General features: G+C 52.4%; 1 protein-coding gene across 4 annotated transcripts in view; it reads left to right on the top strand.

The window, feature by feature from the left end:
- The window catches only part of NPEPL1 (aminopeptidase like 1), a 41,697-nt gene that overhangs the window by 10,713 nt on the left and 9,227 nt on the right, over positions 1–21,757 (top strand). Inside the window, exons 1-7 of one of the 4 annotated variants that reach the window (XM_055266570.2) lie at positions 5,911–6,049; positions 6,507–6,613; positions 8,518–8,703; positions 9,203–9,373; positions 13,796–13,885; positions 14,309–14,390; positions 16,113–16,255. In XM_055266570.2, the coding sequence (XP_055122545.1) occupies positions 6,548–6,613; positions 8,518–8,703; positions 9,203–9,373; positions 13,796–13,885; positions 14,309–14,390; positions 16,113–16,255 (738 nt within the window). In that variant the 5' untranslated portion in view covers positions 5,911–6,049; positions 6,507–6,547. Of the gene's footprint in view, positions 1–5,910; positions 6,050–6,294; positions 6,370–6,506; positions 6,614–7,564; positions 7,834–8,517; positions 8,704–9,202; positions 9,374–13,795; positions 13,886–14,308; positions 14,391–16,112; positions 16,256–21,757 lie in introns of those variants that run through there. The other 3 variants (XM_055266572.2, XM_055266571.2, XM_055266569.2) reach the window with 3 other exon arrangements.

Below are 21,757 nucleotides of genomic sequence, written 5' to 3'. Positions count from 1 at the left end.
ACCAGCCTGCCCAACATGGTGAAACCCCGTCCCTACTAAAAATACACACCCAGCTAATTTTTGTATTTTTAGTAGAGATGGGGTTTCACCATGTTGGTCAGGCTAATTTCGAACTCCTGACCTCAGGTGATCCACCAGCCTCGGCCTCCCAAAGTGCTGGGATTAGAGGCGTGAGCTACCATGCCCGGTCAATTCTTTTTACTTTTTAAAAGATCTACATTCAGATACTACAGATAGATGTATAATAAACACAAGGGTGTTTCTGGAAAAAAAGGTGACTCAGGTTTTGAAGATTGAATCATTTTCAGTGCTCTAGAGAAACATACTATTTAAAAGGATCCTATAAGTGAAGGTTTTCCTAACAAAAGATTCCTTGATCAAAATAAACATTTAGCCCCTAATTTTGCTTTTCTTAAGTCTCCATTTTCTTATATTGAGTTTGCTTAAAGGAACGTGGAACGACATTTGGTCTGTTAATTATTTCTCTTTTCCTTCTTGCAGCCTCCCTGTCCAAAGGCTCCAGGTCTTCAACATGCCCTTGAAAACTTTTGCAACTACAAAAATAATTTTGCTGGTGTTCAGAAGTAAATAGAGTTTAGTTCCTGAGACATGAAGGTTATTGCTGTATTACACTGTGCCCTTCCTGGGAGGATAATTTAGGCTACTAGAATGGCAAGGGACCTTGGAGAGCAACTAGTTCAGCCCGCTCATTTTTTTTTTTTTTTTTTTTTTCTTTTTGAGATGGAGTCTTGCTCTGTCATCCAGGCTGGAGTGCAGTGGCATGATCTCGGCTCACTGCAACCTCTGTCCCCCAGGTTCAAGCTATTCTCCTGCCTCAACCTCCCAAGTAGCTGGGACTACAGGCATGTGCCACCATGCCTGGCTTTTTGTATTTGTAGTAGAGACAGGGTTTCTCCGTGTTGGTCAGGCTGGTTTTGAACTTCCAACCTCAGGTGATCTGCCCGCCTCAGCCTCCCAAAGTGCTGGGATTACAGGCGTGAGCCACCGTGCCTGGCCCTAGCCCCCTCATTTTATCGAGAGGTCCTAAAAACTGATGCTAGAAGAGACGTTTTTCATTGTTAATAAATGATTCTGCTGGTACATTTTTATTAACACATTCTCTCATCTCATTGATCCCAGAAAGTATAGACACAGTACATGCAGATGAGGCTACCAAATGTGCTTTTCAAGCAAAGTGCAAAAGATGGCATGTAGTATGCTACCTTTTGTTTCAGATCCATGAATAATCTTATTTTTTTCAAATAGAATCATGAAAGATCAAACAAAAGCTAATAAAAATGGTTACCTATGGGGGTAAAAAAGGTTACCTGTGGGGATGAAAATGCTACCTATGAAGGATGACTGAGAAAAGGGGGGAAGGGCAGGATGGGGAGACCTTTGAACATTTCCTTTTTATAGGTGTGACTTGAATGATACAAAATGTTATATGTAGTCAAAAAAGAAAATGTAGAAAAAAGGAAAATGGCAAACCTTTCTGTGAAGCACAGATTTATGAACCTAAATGTACATCAAATCAATAAGCTGCACAAAAATCAAGTATATGTGGAATATATTGCTGGGATATACTCTTAGGAACAAAAAGTTAAAACATCTTGAACTCTGTGTTGTGGGTTTGTTGTCGGGAGCGGAGGCTATTGGTGAGTGTTGTGGGAAACAGAGTGAGAAGTCCTAGGAGGGGCTGGGAACCAGGGTCCTCACTGTGGCAGAGGGAGATGCAATTATGGAAGACGGGCAGGTGAGGAAAAGCCCTGTCATGTGGATTTGAGTGGGAGGAATCAGTATCAACTCATGATGTTAAAGAAAACCTGATCCTAACAGATGCAAGAGGACCAGAAGCAATGACGCCCAAGTGGCAGGGAGCATGCCCAGCACAAGAGCTTGGTCTCTAACTCTGAAGCTGTTGGCTATAACCAACCATTCCCCTCACTGAATGGAGCTAGGGTTTCTTGGAGAAATGACTGACTCTGGGTTTGGGTCAAGGAAGGAACAAAGTGAGCCTGTGATCATCTTACTGTTCCAGAGAGGACAAAGTCCTTGGAAATGGATAAGAACACATCAAAAAGGAGCCCGCCTGATGCAGCTCTCATTGGCCTAAGTGGGGACACTTGGGAGCAGTGACATTTGATGAGATGCACACACGTATGGGCTGTGGCAGGGCTGGCTTCAAGGGTGTGCAGCCACCACGGCCACATGGGCCCTGTGCCTAGTTTAGTGCTCAGCTGTTGCCATCTTGAAATTGTTTTTTGAAAGAGAGGCGCTGCATTTTCATTTTGCACTGGACTCCACAAATCACGCTGCCAGCCCTGGGGAGGGGGGAAGGTCTTTGCTGAAGAACACCAGGTAGTTAAGTGTAGAAGGGAGGATAGAGCTGGAAAGTCACTCAACCAATACTTGATTCAGGCAGAAATCATCACTGGATACTAAAGACATTCAGGAAAAGGTGGTTGCGACCTAGACGGTTCTTAGTCTCAAAGTGTCACTCCATGGATTATAAAGAGGAAATTATTTTAATTCAATTAATTATAAAAGGGGGAAATACACTTTTACCATGAAGAGATCTGGCAGACCCCACTTGCCAATGATGGGGGACACTTAGATTATGTGCCTCCTGATGAGGTTCGATGGGAACCATAACCCGTATTTTTGCCAAAAATGTTCAACCTAAATCTAATAAAACAGACGAACGCAGATGGTGAGAGCTTCTGTAGGATATACCAGTGCATGAAAGACAAAGGTAAGGACTGTTCTGGATTAAAGGAGGCCAGAGAGTCTTCACAGCCAAACGCGATGCCTTATTCGGGTTATGGATTTAAAAAGAAAAAGCCATGAAGGACAAGGGGACAATTAAAGTTTCAATGCAAACTGTATACTGGATAACAGTATTGTTTCAATGTTAAATTTCATGGGTATGATCAGCATATGATCATGATTATGTTGGCTGGTGTCCTTGTTCTTTTTTTTTTTTTTTTTTTTCCTGAGATGGAGTTTCGCTCTTGTTGCCCAGGCCGGAGTGCAATGGCGCAATCTCAGCTCACTGCAACCTGCACCTGCCGGGTTCAAGCGATTCTCCTGTCTCAGCCTCCCGAGTAGCTGGGATTACAGGCGCATGCCATCACGCCTGGCTGATTTTTGTATTTTTAGTAGAGACGGGTTTTCGCCATGTTGGCCAGGCTGGTCTTGAACTCCTGACCTCAGGAGATCTGCCCGTCTTGGCCTCCCAAAGTGCTGGGATTACAGGCGTGAGCCACCGCGCCTGGCTGGTGTCCTTGTTCTTAAGAGATACACAATGAGGTAGGGGTGTATACAACTTACTTTAAATGGTACAGGGAAAAATATGTGTACATACATACGTATACATACATACATATACATATATACATACACACACATATAGGCATGTTTGTGCGTATATAGAGGCATACCTCGCTTTATTGTGGCGGTCCGGAACTGAACCCAGAATATCTCCGAGGTGTGCGTGTGCGTGTGTGTGTGTGTATCTGTATATATATGTATGAATCTAGGTGAAGGGTATACAAGTGTTCATTATGCTAGTTTTTCATCTTTTCTAAAAGTTAATGAACTTTTCCAAAAAGTTTCTAGAGAAGTGTGTCTTCATGGCAACGAGTTCTTTTTCCTCCCTTCAGGGAACATTTAGTGCAAATCTAGGTGGCATGTCTGGTGCCAGCTGCAAAAGGGAACGGAGGCCCTCCTGCTGTGCAGGCACTCAGGTTGTAGCAAGGGACAGCACAAACATCCACAACGCAGGGCAGCATTCAAGGCGGTCGTGCGGCTGTCACAGTTTTCACTGGTTGTGGGCTCACTTCTCAGCCAGCTGCTCCAGGACCGTGTGGTGGAGGGAGGTCCTTGGAGCTGAGCCTGCCTCTGCTTCCTCTGGGCTCACGAGCAGGTCATTCTGAAGCAGGAAGGAGCCCTTCCTTGATTTCACTTTAGGCCTGCCTGAGGCACTTCCACTGGTTTCCAGTTACTTGCAAGGTCAAGTACAACCTGCAAGGTCAGTGTATATTTTATACACACTTTATATCTGGCCACAGGAGCTTTGCTTTTTTTTTTTTTTTTTTGAGACAGAGTCTCTGTTGTGCAGATTGGAGTGCAGTGGCGCGATCTCGGCTCACTGCAACTTCCGCTTCCCAGGTTCAAGTGATTCTCGTGCCTCAGCCTCCCGAGTAGCTGGGATTACAGGCAGGCACCACCATGCCCAGCTAATTTTTGTAGTTTTAGTAGAGATGGGGTTTCACCATGTTGGCCAGGCTGGTCTCAAATTCCTGGCCTCAAGTGATCCACCCGACTCAGCCTCCCAAAGTGTTGGGATTACAGGCCTGAGCCACGGGGCCTGGTTCCACATGAGCTTTTGACAGTGCCAGAATGAACCATGTCCTTTACTACTTCAGGCCTTTGCATGAACAATTCCTTGGTCAGGGATCAGACTGCCTGACACACTTTAACCCATCCCTCAAGACCCAATTCAAAAGTCTCATCGTAGTCCAAGGGGCCTTCCCTAACTCAATCTTCTCCCAGTGACCGGATCTCTAGATTTTACTGTTCTATTTGCTTCCCCTTCCTCTTCCTGGCCACACACACATATGTGTGCACACACACAAACACACACACACACACACGCTATTGCATCCCCAAAGCCTGACGGGTCCTGGAGCTTTTCAGAATTGATGTTCAACAAACGTACGTCAAATGAATGAATGAATGGAAACGCTAGAAAATATGAGGCAGATGCACCAAGGAAATGAGTGTTTCTTTGAAGTATCGGATATAATGGAATCCGAGAGCCTCGCGGCGATTAGCTCAGTCTAAGCAGGCATTAGGTTTTATACGGGTGAAGTCTGACATGAAATTAACATATAAATGCACATTTCAAACACCTAGAGCCATCTGACAAGATAGGATTTCAGAAATGTGTCCTAGGATGTGAACTGTACCAAAAAACATCCTAGGAAGTTCTAGGAGCTTTATTCTGATTTGTCCCAGAAGTTTTTAACCTTTTCTTCAACTTTTGAGCAAAGTCTGAACATCCAATTGAATGTGGAATAGGTTCCAAGTCATCAAAAACATAAGTTGATTTTTGGGTTGCATTAAAGATCTGGTAATTTGTTTTAAACTTTCATTTTTTAAGGAAAATTAAATAGAGGTGAATTTTTCATTGACAGTGAAATATACACTAAGCCATGGATTAATACCTTCATAAAAATTCATCTAAACAAAGTGCTGCCTGTCTTATTTATGTTAAAGTCTGTAAAGTCAGCAGTGAAAAAGGGAAAGTACTTTCCTGGAATGTATTTGTATCTGTCACAAGCTGCATCTTGAGGAAATTGGCAGGCATTTGAAGTGGAATAATTCCTTAGCGTTCTGTTTAGTTTGGATTTCTTCAGTTCGGGGGTGGCTTAAAACCAGAATCACCAATATTTGCTTTTAACAAGCATCTAACGTTTTCTCTTGCTTTGTGTACACTAAGTGCTCAACAAATGTTGGTTGAATTGAATCATTTTGTTCATCCTTTCTGAGGGCTGTCAGGGTTATTCAGTCTATTCTTAAATATGAAAGAATTCTAAAAGAAAAACATCTCCAAAATGACCTCTCCACCAACAGTTTATCTCATTTCCAACTCCTTGTACACAAACCTGCTAGATCTGGCTTTCTGAAATGCTTCTTGGATCTCTCTTCAGTTTGCAAAATTCTATCGAGTGAGCCAGGCTCCCCAGTCGATCTCCTCACCCACTCTTCTATTTTCCAGGAACCTTCTGTTCTAACCACACAGGTTTCAGAGCCTGCTGGACATATTCTGCGTCTGTGTTTCCTCCCAGGACTTCTCCCACGTGGAAGGCCTTCTTTCTCAACCTCTTCGCCTGTGCAAGTCCTATTACATCTGTCAGGGCATGGCCTTAGCCTCTCACCCTCTAGGAAGATCCTCCAGCTGTCTCAGTCCTCTGGAGTGCCGTGTGCCTGTCTGCAACGTATTTGCAAACAGAAAAAAGAGTGAGAGATCTTCATACACACTGTTAGTACCCTTTACCAATGTGTGAAAACATTCAGCTGCTGTAAAATCTTTTGAAGAAAATAAGATCCAATTAGCGTTGACTTTTATGTCGGGAAAGCTGAGGGTTTCAAAGGAATTCCTTTCAGTCATTCAACAGCTTTTTTTTTTTTTTTTTTTTTTTTTTGAGTGCCTGCTCTGTGCCAGGCACTGGAGGAAAAAAACCAAAAAGACAAAAAGACCTGCCTTCAGGATGCTGAAGCTCTAGTCTATGTGGTGTTTCTGAGGGGCCAGGGACCATGGCTCAGAGCTGAGCAGAGACCTGGAGCCCGTGGACAGGGAAGGTGAAAGCGTGGCTTGTGGCTGGGCTACAAGTTAGGGAGCTAGGGGGCCAGCTGGGAGGTCAGTGGTGGAAAACCTCCCACACCACGCCAGGGAGTTGACAGTGATTTTTTTTTCTTTTTCTTTTTTTCATTTTTAGGCTGGTTATGAAGAAGAAACTCAAAATAACAGGAGTGGCTTATGGAACTACATGGAAGTAACAGAGGAGGGTACCAACCAAAGGCCCTTGAGCAATCAGGATGTTGGGTAACAGATTTTTGCTTTTAAATGACTCCTGGGTGGAGCTTCCCCAATGCATCGTCATTCCCTGACCCTTGCATCTGACCCTGTGGGTGGGACCCTCTGCCTCCACCATCCACTCACCGCTCACCCCTGGCTCCTCCACCACCCGGCTCCTGCCCCACACCCCCGCTGGCCTTTCCTCCCCTGCAAGGCGACTGAGGTGACTCAGGTCACCCTGCTCCTTCCTCGTCTCATCTCCTCCCTCCTTTCCTGCTTAGACTGTGCCAGATGACCCTTCTTGCAAAGGGGTGGGCGGGAAGGCCCCCCACACAACCAGGCAGTGCCTGGATTTGTAACTGGCCATCCCAGCAGCAGTGCCCTGGATGGAAAAGCCACGTCCTGTCACCCTCTCACATCCAGGGCAGTGCCTGGCAGAGCGGGGTCTGATCAACGCCAGGGAACCTCCGATTAAGTGAGGAGGAAGTGACCGTCCATGCTGTACCCACCAAACCAGGCAGTGGGACAAAAGGACCTGACTCAAGTCCAAGAGTCACTGGGCCCCTCCGGCCTAACTGATGGGTGGCCAGGGTGCAGGGTCCCCCCGGGATCAAAAGCGGCTGCTAAGGGATCTCGAGGGACCTGCTTGGGGCCGGCCTGAGGCCTGATGGGCGGAACTGCGTCGGGTGGGCTTGGGCCTACGTCGGCCCAGGCCCCACTGGAGGCCGGGCCCGTCCAGGAGGCGCTGCCTGGAGGGCCACGTCGCCCCGCGTGTTGGGCAGGGCCGCCCGGGCCGCTGGGCCGAGGGGCGGCGCCGTTGGAGGCCGGGCGCGCGGGCCCTACTCGGCGGGGCCTGCTCGGGGCCAGCTTCGGGCCTACCCTGCCCGCACCCTCCCGCCCGGCCTGGCCGGCGCCCCCTCGCGCCCCGGGCGGGCCCTGCACGTCTCGCGAGCAGCCCGGAGCGGCGGGGGAGGCGGGGCCCACGGGCTGCCGGGCAGGGCCGGGGCGGTGCCGAGCCCGGGCCGGAGCGGGGCGAAGGGGGCCGAGCGACGGGCCAGGCCGGGCCGGGGAGGGCCGGGGCGCGGGCCGGCAGGAAGATGGCGAACGTGGGGCTGCAGTTCCAGGCGAGCGCGGGGGACTCGGACCCTCAGAGCCGGCCCCTACTGCTGCTCGGGCAGCTGCACCACCTGCACCGCGTGCCCTGGAGCCACGTCCGCGGGAAGCTGCAGCCCCGGGTCACCGAGGAGGTGAGCGGGCCGCCGGCCGCCATGCGACCCGCGCCGCGGAAGCCCAGGCCCGGGCGGCCCGCGGAGGCCCCGCCTCGCCCGCCGCACCCCCGCCGCCGCCGGGCCGGGCCCAACGAGGCCAGGCCGCCTCCCTGAAGGGCTCAGCCGCCAGGCCAGTCCTCGCCCGCGGAGGCCCAGCCCCAGGCCCGGTCGCCGGTGCGGCGCGGTGGTCCTCCTGTCAGCCCAGCCCTGCGCCCCGCGAGGCCGCGACACCTGCGGACGGCGGGGGGAGACGCGGCCGCTCCCAGGGCCGCGCGTCGGCCCTGCCTGGCGACAGGCTCTGGCTTCCAGAAGTTCCCATGGCAGTGTCCCCAGCTGCCTTTCCTTGGGGACACCTGGCCCCTGCCCCCTCTCTGGTGGAAGCCGCCTAAGCCCTATCCGAGTGTTGGAAGCAAAGCAGCCCCCGATCTGGCCCTTCCAGTCTTGGTGGCTTCATCCCACCAGGGGGATGCGAGCCAGCCTAGAGACAGTTAGCTCTGCAGAGAGGCGACACATCTCCCTAAGGATGGGAAAACGGTGGCCGGGAGCTGCGCAGTGCCCTTCCAGGACTGCAAGCGTGGTTGTGGCCGTGGCCGCAGGGCAGGGCCTCCTGGCACGTGGCCACTGTTTGAAGCCTCTGTCTCTTGTCTCTCCCTTCTGATATAGCTCTGGCAGGCTGCCCTGAGCACGCTCAACCCCAACCCCACGGACAGCTGTCCCCTCTACCTGAACTACGCCACCGTGGCTGCCCTGCCCTGCAGGGTGAGCCGGCACAACAGCCCCTCGGCCGCCCACTTCATCACGCGGCTGGTGCGGACCTGCCTGCCGCCCGGAGCGCATCGCTGCATTGTGGTGAGTGCTTCGAGAGGAGGCAGCCACGGTGCTCCTAGTCGGGCAGCGGTGAGCTCGGGCCTGGGGAGCTCACAGCCCTGCACACACTGCAGCGCACGCCCGGAGGGCTGTGGACGTTATAATCCCTGCTCTGTAGATGGGGAAACAGGTCCAGATAGACGCGGGGATTTGCCCCAGATCAGTTTTGGTGGCAAATCAGAGACTCAAACCTAGATTTCCTGAGGCCCACTTAGTGTCTGTCCCTCTGTCCCTCATTTTCTTGGCTGGTCAGGCTGTTGACATCCGGCGGCCAATGTGTTATTTCTCCTGGAGCATGACCAATGGTGGTCCCATGGTTCCGGGGATGACGTGAGGGATGGGGTGGCGGCTGCTGTGGGACATCTCTGTCTAGATGTCATCTGCCAGGGAGCTGATGTTCCGGAGGCGTTCAAAGAGCAGCTCCCTGCACTCCCTGGTGGCGGCCCTTGCACCCCTCACGCCGTCTCCCCATGTGCCACAGATGGTCTGCGAGCAGCCGGAGGTCTTTGCTTCCGCCTGTGCCCTGGCCCGGGCCTTCCCGCTGTTCACCCACCGCTCAGGTGCCTCTCGGCGCTTGGAGAAGAAGACGGTCACCGTGGAGTTTTTCCTGGTGGGACAAGACAACGGGCCGGTGGAAGTGTCCACATTGCAGGTGAGTGTCTGGAAGGGCAGACCCTGCCCCTGGGCCCGGGCAAGATCGGGCAGGCGGGAGGCAGGTCGGGAGAGGGAAAAGCTTGTTGCGGGGGCAGGAGGGGGGTGGCTGCTTTGGTTCCTGGGAAGCGGCAGAGGCTTTTCCAAACCCAGGCCCCCTGCCTCTGCCTCAGCGTGGTCTGTGAATTCAGGATTCTGTTGTATACAGGCAGTATTTGTTGAGCACGTAATCAGTGCCAGGAACATCCATGCTGTTTTCCAAATAACCCTGCCCGCTTATGTGAGCTCCGTGTGTGTGTGTGTGTGTGTGTGTGTGTGTGTGTGTATGTGTGTGATGTATGCACGTGTGTGTGTTGTGCGTGCGTGCACACGTGTTGCTGTGCGTGTATGAGTGTGTGTGCATGTATTGTATGTGTGGGGTGTGTGTGTGTGCGCATGTGTGATGTGTGTTGCGTGTGTATGAGTGCTCGTGTGTGCGTGAGTGGTGTGTGTGGTGTGTTTATGTGTGGTGTGTGTTGCTGTGTGAGTGCTGGTGTGTGCATGAGTGGCGTGTGTGTGGTGTGTGGTGTGTGTGTATGAGTGTTGGTGTGTGCATGAGTGGCGTGTGTGTGGTGTGTTTTGTGTGTGTGTATGAGTGCTGGTGTGTGCATGAGTGGCGTGTGTGGTGTGTGTGTATGGCGGGTGTTGCTATGTTTGAGTGCTGGTGTGTGCATGAGTGGCGTGTGTGTGGTGTGTTTTGTGTGTGTTTGAGTGCTGGTGTGTGCATGAGTGGTGTGTGTGGTGTGTGTATGTTTGGTGTGTGTTGCTGTGTATATGTGAGTGCTGGTGTGTGCATGAGTGGTGTGTGTGGTGTGTATGTGTGGTGTGTGTTGCTGTTTGTGTTTGAGTGCTGATGTGTGCATGAGTGGTGTGTGTGTGGTATGTGTTGCTGTGTGTGTTTGCTGGTGTGTGCATGAGTGGTGTGTGTGTGGTGTGTGCATGTGTGGTGTGTGTTGCTGTGTGTATGAGTGCTGGTGTGTGCATGAGTGGTGTGTGTGTGGTGTGTGTGCACGTGTGTTGCTGCACCCTTTACAGGGAGCACTTCTACATGTGTTATTTCACTCGATGCTGAGAATGATCCTTTTGTGGCTGCAAGGCCGGAAGTGATTTCCCAGCTCCAGATCCTTGGATGTGCCTGACATCAGGCTCCCTTCCCCACGGCAGCGGTCCCAGCCTCTGCGCCTGCCACCTCCAGTCCCCGAGCCCACAGCGCCACCCGGGTTGTCTTTTCTCACAGGTCAGAGCTCATTCTTCACTTCTGGCTCTGGAAGGCTGTCGCCTTCACCCCAGGCGAGCTCTCCCACACCGGCACTTGGACCACACCTCATTTCTTTCACTGTGTCCTCTCTGAGGCCTGTAACCACTGCCCCTCAACCCAAATTCTTCCATTTTCACCAGCATGAGATAGCTCCCCTTTTTTTCCTTCGTCTCTGAGCTTTTAAAAAAGCCTAACTGGTTTGCCTTTCTTAATCCTCTTTTCCCTCTTAACGCATGGAGACATAGTTTTTGCCCCCATGCTGACATTGTTTTCTAAGGACTGCTAGATGGGGCATTGCCGTCCCTCCTTGAAGTGCATCTGCCCCATCCAGAGGTCTCCCTCCCTCCCGCTGCTCCCCAGACTGCTGCCACCTCTTGGCATCCCCTTTGTGGCCTCTCCAGCATTCCGACCTGCTCAGCCCTCTCGGGGTCAGACACCAGCATCCGCTTCTTCTGTCTTTAGGGATTTTCTTCTGACTTCCAGGCCTGCCATCCAGGTGGGCAGGGGTGCCCGCAGAGCCCACCTGGGGGCTCAAGCATCACCCTTATTTCCGAGGACAGCAGGGCACCCTAACCTCTGCTGCCCTCGGTCCCTTCCCCTCCTGTGGACTTCCTGCTGTCCCTTAGACTGGCCACGCCCACTCCTGCGCTTGCTCCTCTGCCGGGGTCCTTCCCTCTCCAGCCCAGCATGGTCTCCATCTGGCCTCTGCCCACATCCCCTCCCCAGGGAGGCCTGGCCCTCTTGGCTACCACCACCCTCCCATTTGTCAGCTAAACCATCACTACTAGACATGTCACGTCTTTGTTGATCTCCTGTGCTCCCCACTGGGTTGAGAGTCCCCAGAGGGCAGGGATCTGGTCTTGTGCACACTGATCCCAGCACCCCACCCCACATGTGAGAAAGGCCCAATAAACATCTGGTGATGGAACCAGTGGGGGCAGTGAGTCCCCATGGCCCCGACCCCATTGGTCCCAGCTAGCTAGTGTGTCCTGTTTGTTGTCTTTGCTCTGCCCAGTGCCATGCCTTGAGGTGCTCTCCTGGGCTGTGGCAGCAGTCTCCTGGTCACCCTGCCACAGATGGCCTCCTTGCAGCTCCTGCTTCACTCGCCTTCCAAAGGCACATCTGGGTGTGCGCAAGGTGGCATCTTCTGAGTGCTGGCAGCTGTCAGGCCCTGCACTGAGGCAGGAGTGTGCACACAGCACGTGCTGGTGCACTGAATTCTCACTATAGCCCTGTGAGATACGTCCTGTTGTCCCCAGGTTAGGGCTGAGCAAACTGCTTGCCAACATTGAGTGGCTCACCGGGGTCACGCCAGCAAGGGGCAGAGCCAGGTGTTAAGCTGCAGCTGCCACCACTCAGCCCTCTTGGGTCCTGAGCACACCATCATCTGACACCCACGTGGCCTGTACTCAGCTTCTCCCTTTTCTTCCCTGCGGGAACTTTCCAGTCCCCACCCAGGACCCTGTCCCCTCTGCATCTTGTGGCCTCCTCCTCTTCTGTAGCAGGGACTGGGACTGTGTATTGTGAGTCTCTGTTGAGCTTGACTCCCTTGGACGTCTCTGAATTCTCAGAGTCTTGCATGATGCCTGGCACATGTGGACAGAATGAGTGGTCCTCCTCTCATGGTAAGGGACACCCTTCCCCAGTGCAGCATGGCTGTGTGTTGGTGGAGGGCACCCGCAGCCCTGCCCTCCCTCCCACAGGAGCGCTCTTGCGTCAGAGCCCCGAGCTTGCCGTGGTCTGGGGTCTTCCAGGTGACACCTGGCCTCCTTGGAGGCAAGTCACACAGCATTGACGCACTTCTCAGACAGTCCTTGTCGAGTCCCCACATGCCCTCACAGACAGAGAACCTGCTGCCAGGCGGCAGGGACGGCACAGGCACATTCATATCGGAGCTGTCAAGTTCCAGGTTTCTACCTTGGAGGCTTTGGGGTTTAATTACCTCGGCAGGGCGGGGGAGGTGGCCGGGCTGCAGTATCGACCCGGCGCCTGCTGCCCTGACATTATGAGACTAGAGGCAGGGATGATAAACTCACTGCTGTCCTGCACCCCCGCAAAACAGCGCTGCTTTTCTCTTAATATTGTCTTTCTGGTGAGCGAGGGAGGCCGTGCAAGCAGCCAGCTGTCTGAAGCTTCTGTGCCTGGGGATGCACGGTGGGGGACAGGGTGGGGAAGAGGTGCGCGCAGATTCAGCTGAGAAGAGAGTGAGGGTCCCAGGGCAGACGTGAGACACACAGGAGAAGGCAAAGAATGGCCCAAGCCAGGGCTGAAGGACACATTTTTGGGACCCACGTGATGTGTGCTTTGGTGCATGTGCCCCTCTCTGCCCTGCCTTTGAGCGTGGGCTCTGAAGCCCTGCCAGGCCAGCAGGGCCCATGTTTTCAGCTCCTGGGTGGACATGTCAGTTCCATGAGGCGAGACCTCCCTCTGTGTCCTTCCCCTCCGTGCCCAGAACCGTGCTGTGTCAAGTGACAGCACTAGGGCAGCCAGACCCCCATCTGTCTTGCAGGGTTCATGAGGGACTTGCGTGGGACTCATGAGGAAAGCAGCGGCCCAGAGGGAAGGCGTCCGGGAGGGCCAGCAGGTTCAAGCACTCAGGATGTAGAGTGCTTCTGCTTGGTGGGGAGGATCTGGAAAAGCTACTGGTAGATATGGCCTATGAGAAGTGCCTCGAAGGCTGACTGGGATCTTGATGGGAGGGAAAGGACTGTGGGATCTGCAGAGGTGAGGGGTGGGAAGCTCAGGGCATACTCAGGGGCTGGCATGAGGGCCACCTACCTTCAGTTGTAGCTGGAATCAGGGGAGAAACAGGACACAGGGCTTGGAAAGGATCCAGATATGGAAGGGCAGGACCCCAGGCTGGGGACTCCTGTATATTTGTGGAGGCACAGGGTGGTGGCTGTGCTGAAGGTTCTTTCTACACAGGTGGCTGGTGGCCCTGGGTTGCTGGGGGTGGGGCAGGCAGCGAGAGCCATGCTCCCCCTCTCCCCTCCCCTTGCTGCCCTGTCAGTAGCCCTGTGGGTGGCGTTTGCCTCTGATGCCTTTTGTTCCTGGGGGACGGACAAGTGGAGAACATCTGCCTCCCACCTGGTCCCAGGCCCCCAGTGATGGCCTTTTTTTCCCTAGTGCTTAGCAAATGCCACAGACGGCGTGCGGCTAGCAGCCCGCATCGTGGACACACCCTGCAATGAGATGAACACCGACACCTTCCTCGAGGTTTGTGGCATCATCATGCCGGGGGTGGGACCAGGCTGGGGTGGGTGTCATAGACCCCCAGGAGAGCCAGAGGAAACCTGGGGCTGTCCACACCCTGACGTGGCCAGGGAACCTCAGGGCTGCCCTCGATGGAGCGCTGCTGTCTACCCGGCTCCAGGAAGCCTCAGGAAAGGGTGTGTGGGGAGGACAGAGCCTCCTCTTCCAGGCCCCTTGGCAGGACCGCAGCCAGAGCTGCAGGAAATGAGAGAGTGTGAAGGGTGAGCCCCCTCTTCTGGGTTTCATCACACGCGAAGCTGGCTCCCAAGCCCGGCTCCCCCACTCCACACAGGCAGCAGTTCATCCCTGGCCCCAGCGTCGGCCGCTCCTGTTTCCAGCCATCTTCATGTGTCGTTGTGTTGTTGTTTTTTCCATGAACATGTCCAGGAGATTAACAAAGTTGGAAAGGAGCTGGGGATCATCCCAACCGTCATCCGGGATGAGGAACTGAAGACAAGAGGATTTGGAGGTGGGTTGGGGCTGCATCCCTGCAGGTCTTGGCCTCAGGCAGTGGCCAGGGGCACTTGGGTGGCAGGGGGTCGGTGGGCCACATGGCACATTGTCCCAGACTTCATCCTGCTTGTGACCTGAAAGGAATCAGCCTGTGTCCAAGCCCAGTGCCGGACCCTGGGAAGCAGCCGTCCCTGGGGGAGAAGGGGAGGCAATCCAGATTCTGATTTGGATTCTGGAAGCTGCTAGATCCAAGTCCTTCCCTGCCTGCAGCCTCTCCAGCGTCCTCGCGTGCTGCATAGCCTGACTCCGGGGACGGGCTCAGCAGCGCCTTCCTGTTCCTTGAATACACAAGTTCACATCACGGCGGGCAGGGCCTGTGTGTGGATGGCTCTCCCTATCTGGAATACTCCCCTCAAGATACATTTTTGGTGGAGGCCATCTCAACCAATGCCCCTCCTCAGAGAGGCCTTCCCCAAGTCCCCAGACCCACCTTTCCCCACTGCCCAGGAACCAGAGGGGCAGATGAATATGACTCAGCTGCCCCGTGGTGCTTGTAGACTGGCAAGAGGAAGGTGGCTGTCTGTTATGTATGGCTACAAAACAAATTACTCAGAAGATAGCAGCTGAACGCAACAACACTTATCCCCTCCCCGTGCTGTGGGGTAGGGATCTTCCCCTGGTGCAGGGTCTCTGCCTGCTGTTGTCAGGTTGTTGGCTGGGGCTGCAGTCATCTGAAGGCTTGCCTGGGGCCAGCGATGTGCTTCCAGGCAGGCTCACAACAGGCTGCTGGCAGGTCTCAGCACCTCACAGGCCATTAGCTGGAGACAGCAGTTCCTTGCCGTGTGAGCCACCCTCTGAGCGAGGTCTCTGAGCGAGAGATAGGGATAAGGAGTGAGCAAACAAAATGGCAGCCCCCATCTTGTTCTGTGGCCTAACCCCAGGAGTGGTATCTCATCACTTCTTTTCCTTTTGGTTAGAGGTGAGACACTAGGACCTGCCCACATGAGGGGGAGGGACTGCACAAGGACGTGAATACCCAGATGTGGGGGTCACAGGGGCCATCCTGGTGGTGTCTACCTAGACAGAAGCCATTTGCAAGTGGAGGGAGAGGCCGCTTGTGTCAGGAAAAGCTTCACAGAGGAGGCGGCATTTGCTGTGGATCTTACAGGATGAATTAGAGTTTGTCAGGCAGCCATGATTAGCCCTCGTCATTGTTGCTATGATTGTTTGACTCAATTATTGCAGGACTTGGAGCCATAGACTGCACACACAGGGGCCACAGCTTTCTTGAGAAGATGTGTCATGTAAACCAAAGAGGCAGTGGTGCAGGGACTGTGGGAGTGAGTGTGAAAGGGCGGTGCCGTTCCTGAGTGCGCAAAGGATTCAGGAAGTGGGGACGAGCATGGGCTGGGGCAGCCTTGAGGCATTATCCAAATATCATTTCATTCTGCAATCCTGTTCTTTTCTTTCTGGAAAGGATACAATATTTTTTCCCTTAGTGGTTTTTCTTGCTTAACAATACTTTGCATAGAATTTGTTTGCAATCTCAGGCATTGGAGCTAATTTGCATTCCCCAATCCCACACTGGCCAGGGGCAGGAGAAGGGGCAGGGGGCCCCAGGCTCAGGCAGGCGGCTCTCCAGGAGAAACACCAGCCGGCCAGAGTTTCCAGGGGCCTCTGGGAGTTCCCCGCCCAGCTCAGCCCGAGCCTAACCCAGTTCTCCCCACGCTTTCCATAGGAATCTATGGGGTTGGCAAAGCCGCCCTGCATCCCCCAGCCCTGGCCGTCCTCAGCCACACCCCAGACGGAGCCACGCAGACCATCGCCTGGGTGGGCAAAGGCATCGTCTATGATACTGGAGGCCTCAGCATCAAAGGGAAGGTGAGGTGCGGGCCGGCTCTCCAGGGTGCCCTGGGGGTGGAGAGGGGAAGGTGAGATGTGGGGCTGGCTCTCCCGGGTGCCCTGGGGGTGGGGAGGGGAAGGTGAGATGTGGGGCTGGCTCTCCAGGGTGCCCTGGGGGTGGGGTGGGGAGGGGAAGGTGAGGTGTGGGGCCCGCTCTCCAGGGTGCCCTGGAGGTGGGGAGGGGCCCAGTTTGGGTCCAGCCAGCCCTCTCAGAGGTGTCATGGGGTGGGGGCAGCGAGGTTTCTGGGGTTCTGGGTTGGGGTGGGTTCAGGGAGAGGCCGCAGGGCCGGTTCCCATGCTGAGGCAACAACTTCACGTGGCCCCCTGGGTTTCATGCCCACCCTTCAGAAGGGTCTGGAAACAAAAGCCTGGCCAGGGCCCGAGAGCAGTCCCGGAAATGACGGAAGGAGTGGCAAGCAGGGCCAGGGAGGCAGGGCTTGCTGCTTGGGGGCTTTGTCCGAAGAAGGGAAGGGCGAGGGGATGCCTGTGTCTCTGAGTCTGCCCATGATCCCCAGCGAGAAAATGCTCAGAGTGGCCACACAAGACCCTCCAAAGGCACGTGACCCCCAAGAGCGAGGGGAATCTGCACACGGCACAGAAGCGAGTCACCCAGGAACATCCCTGTGAGGTGGCCCTAGACGCCTGTCCTGTGGTATGGCTTTCTGTCCTGCCATCCCAGGAGAACAGGTGCTTGTGGAACCCCCGCTGTGGCCGAGTCTGCCTGCCCCAGCAAGACCTGCCCTCCTCCGCGCCATTTCCATCCATTCATCCTACACACCGTGTGAGCAGCCTCTGTGCTCAGGCCTGGGCTGGGAAGGACAGGGAGGGGGCAGACTGGGAAGTACGTACCTCAGGAGGTCTGGAAGGAGCAGGGAGTGCATCCGCAGCAGACACTGCAAACTAGCAGCCCGCAAGGCTCACAGAGGCCTGGCGTTTTTAAAATTTGAATTAGCTACCAGTATTTGAAACCAGGAAGGATTCTCATCAAAGTCTGGATTTCCGGCCTTTTTGTGAACTCGGAAGGTCTGCCAGTGCTGGCGTTCTGTTCCTGCCTGGCAGCATTCCCTTGCAGCCAGTGGGCCTGCCCCTGGTGTCGCCCATTCTCCAGTTTGGTGTGCGGCAGGCCTCAGCACTCGCTGCTGCCTTCCTGACACTGAGCCCTAGTGTCTGCTGCTGTTCAGGGAGGCGCTGGTGCAGCTCGCCACGCTCTCTAGCATGCCTAGTTTATTTCATACCTGGAGAGGATGAGCAGTTCCCATCCCTCCTCTAAACCACAAAACTGTTTAGAACTAAGCAGGAAATGACACTTAATCATAAAAAGGGTTTTTTTTTTAATAGGAAAAACATGCCTCCCTATGGGTCTCTTGGGGTACTAGATGGTGGAATGAATGTCTCTGGCTTTGGGTCTTAGCATCTACACATTTGACGATGGTTTCATTTAAATTGATCTTCTTTACTAATGTATGTTCAGTAGGCAGAGTTGTCAGCTGTCTTCACTCCTAGTTGGTCCAAGAATACTATCTGTTAATTTTGATTTTGAAGAGCTCCAATGATGTGAGGCAACAGATACACAGATACTTACTTAGGAAAAGTCTTTAATATGGTATCATTTAGGCAGAGATTCCTAAAAATCCCATTTCACAGTAAATTCCAGCAATCACAATACCCACCATGTGTTCAGTTCTTCAGGGTGGATTCTTGTGGCTTTCAGATATCTGCGGAACAAAAACATTTTGGACACAGTAACTCCAAGTGTTCACATGGAATGAGGGAACTGAAGGAACGCAGGTTCCGCGTCTTCGTTTTGACCATCCCGTGCGCTCGTGTTTTATTTTGGGTCCTCTGTTTCGACACTGGGAGGTAGGAAATCATGGGCCCTGGAGGCCCCGACTGTGCCCAGAGCCAGCCCACAGGATCTGACTGTCAGAGCGATTCTCAGGAGTGTGGGTAGTAGATTCCACGAGTGTTGGGGCCAATTTTGTGTCGGGTCATTGTTAACGTCCATGTAATGTTACTTTCAGGATAAGTAACAAAGATATGCGAATTTGAAGCTTTTGTTTGTGTGATTAAAACGCAACCGTAGCCACAGCAATTTTTTAAACTTCAACCAACAACAGATTTTTGGAGGAGGAATATGTTATTGCTGACTTTGTTCAGAGATACCAGCACATGGTGGTAATGAGCAAGCTGACTTTTAGTCAGTTTATTATGATTCCTAAATTCGCCACAGATAGTGTGCCCCCTACTACCTGCACCTGGTACTGGCTGCTCCCACCCTCGCACCCACCCTCAATACCCACGGTCACCCTGGAAGCCGCTACATTCTGGCTGGTAGAGTCGTGGACCCTCTTCTCCTTAGATCAGATGCTTGTTTTTGATGTCGGCTTGTTGTGGACCAATGTGAGAAGATGAGCTACCTGGGAATTCATTCGTTTGCTTGTGGCACTAACTCTAGTCACTTAGGGAAAATATCATTGCACCTGACTTCATCTCATGTGGCTGTGGGTACACCTGTGCAGTTAGTCAGTCAGCTCCTGGCCTGGAAATTAACACAAAGGAAAAACCTGACCACGTAGGCCTTCCCTAGAGGCCACAGCTGCACAGCCTCCAGGGAAGCTGTGGTCTGAGGGTGGCTGGTAGAACTGCCAGAGAGTAGGGCATTTTCCATGGCTCCAGATCACCTTCTGAAAAATGAGACTATAGCCCCTGCCTATTCCCGGGGTCCAACTGGTCTGCAGACCCCATAATACAAGGAAGAGCCGGGTGTTCTGGCACCAGTGAAACAATACCTGGTTTTTCATTTTAAACCAGCCCATCTTCCCCGCTGCAGTTGGAACTGTTCTACGTGGATTTGGGATCAACCAGCAGGCCTTTCCTGAGCTATTACTGTGTGGAGTGGGCACTGAGGCTCAAGCCATTGATGGAAAGACCCCAATCCTGACCTGAAGGCGCTCACAATCTCACCCCAGGGGCCTGGTGTGAAACGCAAATGCAGCGGGCATTCTCCCCAGTGGCTGCCTCTAGAGCAAATGGTGCAGAAATGGTCACTCCTCAAAAAGTAAGCTGGGTGGAGCCAGCCCAGCTCCCAGTTTTGCAAGAAAAATCACGGCTCCATTTTCAAAGATTTCAAGGGCAGATCAAGATCAGCGCAGACTAGCAGGCCTCAAATGCATTACTGGAGACCCCTTTACGCTCTTAACAAGTACCGACCCCAAAGAGGCTTTTTGTATAACAGTGATAGCTATTGATATTTACTCTACTGGAAATTAAAAGTGAGAAATTTATAACATATGTATAATTCATTAAAAATAATAACATATAAATCCATTGCATGTTATACTTTTATGAAGATAAGCATTTTCCCAAAATGAAAAAATAATTTACTGAGAGAGTAGCATTGTTGTACATTTTCACAAATCCTGTCAGTGTCTGGCTTAATAGAAGACAGCTAGGGACCTTGCGTCTACTTCCAGTGTAGTCTATGGAAATGTGTTGTTTCAGTTGAATTGTATCAAGAAAATCTGGCCTCACGCATTTTATAGTTGAAACAGGGACAAGGATTTTAGTACCTTTTTCAGCTAACTATGAACATTCTTTGCTATTACACCAAAACTCAACAAGTGGTAGCTTCTTAAAGGCTGGTTATAACATGGAATCTGAAGCCTCACGAGTAGACTTTTGTGCTCCGTGGCAGTTAAATCCACTGTTCTCTCTCACTTTGAACATGTGGTTTTTGTAATATGAATGTTCACTTGAAAAATGTTGGTTCACAGAGTTCTGCAGAAATTCAAATTTTTGACACATTACATTCTATAGTATCAAAAAATCACTTAATATCACCATCCATCTCATTAGAAAAGTCATTGAGTGTGAAGAAGTTGTCATGGTGATAGGAGAACGTTTTTCAAAATTCTGATTTTTGCTTAAAAGCTGAAATGTATACCATTGGCAATAAATAATGTCAGCTGTTTCTGGAAGTAAGAGGCTCCGTTTGTTCCTTTTCTGGGAAATATCTGCCAGATACCTAAATCCAATTAAATGCCATTTGTCTGTCAGTTTTTCTTTCAAGTAAAAATGGTGTCGTGGCCAAAGTGGCTTATGGAGCTCAGAACTCCCCCAGCAATTACAGCTGAGCTTCTGCTCTGACCGACCACTGCCCGTCAGCAACAGCGGGAGCGCATTATGAGTCACACGGAATATGGAAAATGTACCCAAGGGTTGAGAGTTTTAAAAATTAATTTTACTGCTTCAGCAAGGAAATTCTAACGTGAAATTGGCATTGGTTCATTTTCCCAGAGGGCATGGAAATGAATACAGCGGCTCCCCGATCTCTTTGGGACTGTGGCCTGATACTCTAGCACGGGGTGTGTCAGCCCAGTGAAAAAGGCAGAGACCGTCTTAAATCACTGCGAAAATGGTTTCTTCTATAAAAACAGAAACAACATATGGGGGCTGGTGAAACTTTGCACAATCAATTGAGCTGTATTTGCAAGCCCAGTCCTGGCTCCACCTGCAACTGGGAAGGAGCTGGCAGCTGTGACGGGGGGAGACATGGTGTACAGTGAGCAGCCGTTTCCAGGCATTTCTGTGTGACCCATTTTGCACATGGTTTGATTCCAGATCGGAGGCCCTGTTTTTCCATTTAAACAATCCTGTGCTTTCTCACAGATTAGCTCAGAAGAGATGGCTTATTTTCAGTAGTACGAGATGGGTCATTTACACTCAGTTATAAAAGCAGCTCAATTTACGTCTAAAAATACTTTGCACTAAAATTCAAGGCTTGTGTAATAAGATAAGGGTTCAAAAATGATTCAGTAAATTTCATACCCAAACCTTTACCTCTGAGGACCTGCTGTTAATTTAAAATATGAACTTGTGAATTCTATTTGGGAACCTGTAAAATGTAAAAATGTGTAACACTCTGAACCAGCGTATAGAAAACAGTGTGGACACTGCGGGAGAAGGGTGGCCCCTCTTTAGACCCAGGTTAACCAGGAGGTGTGAACTATTAGCCAGGAGGTGTGAACTATTAGCCAGGAGGTGTGAACTAGCAGGAGGGCAGAGGTGGCCCCTTCTTCTGGCGGTAGACCTGCCAGTGATATGAAGGAGCGAGGGTGTCCTCACTGCTGGTGGTGTCAGTGGGGGTGGATGGATGTCAGTGGGGGTGGATGTGACTGAAGAGTTCACATCAACCCTCACTGTCGTTCAAGGCTGTGATGAGGGGCAGAGAATGCTGAGCCTAAGTCTCGTTAGGTGCTAAAGCCCTCTAAATGCCAGGGAGAGGAAGCTAGGCCCTGTTCTGGGGGGTGACATGTGGCCAGGGCAGGTTTGCATTGCGGCAGCAGCCCCTCAGGCTTCCTCCCTGCCATAAGCACAGTAGGAATCTGCAATGGGTGCAGGAAGCACACAAGCCCAGCCAGGTCCCCGAGGTGCTGGCCAGGGACCTCTAGCAAGCCCCAGTGGCGCCCTGGACCTCAGCTT

This window comes from Symphalangus syndactylus, chromosome 24, assembly GCF_028878055.3.
Source record: "Symphalangus syndactylus isolate Jambi chromosome 24, NHGRI_mSymSyn1-v2.1_pri, whole genome shotgun sequence".
Lineage (NCBI taxonomy): Eukaryota > Metazoa > Chordata > Mammalia > Primates > Hylobatidae > Symphalangus > Symphalangus syndactylus.
Note: the sequence above shows the minus strand (reverse complement) of the source record. Positions and strands in the feature narration are given on the sequence as shown.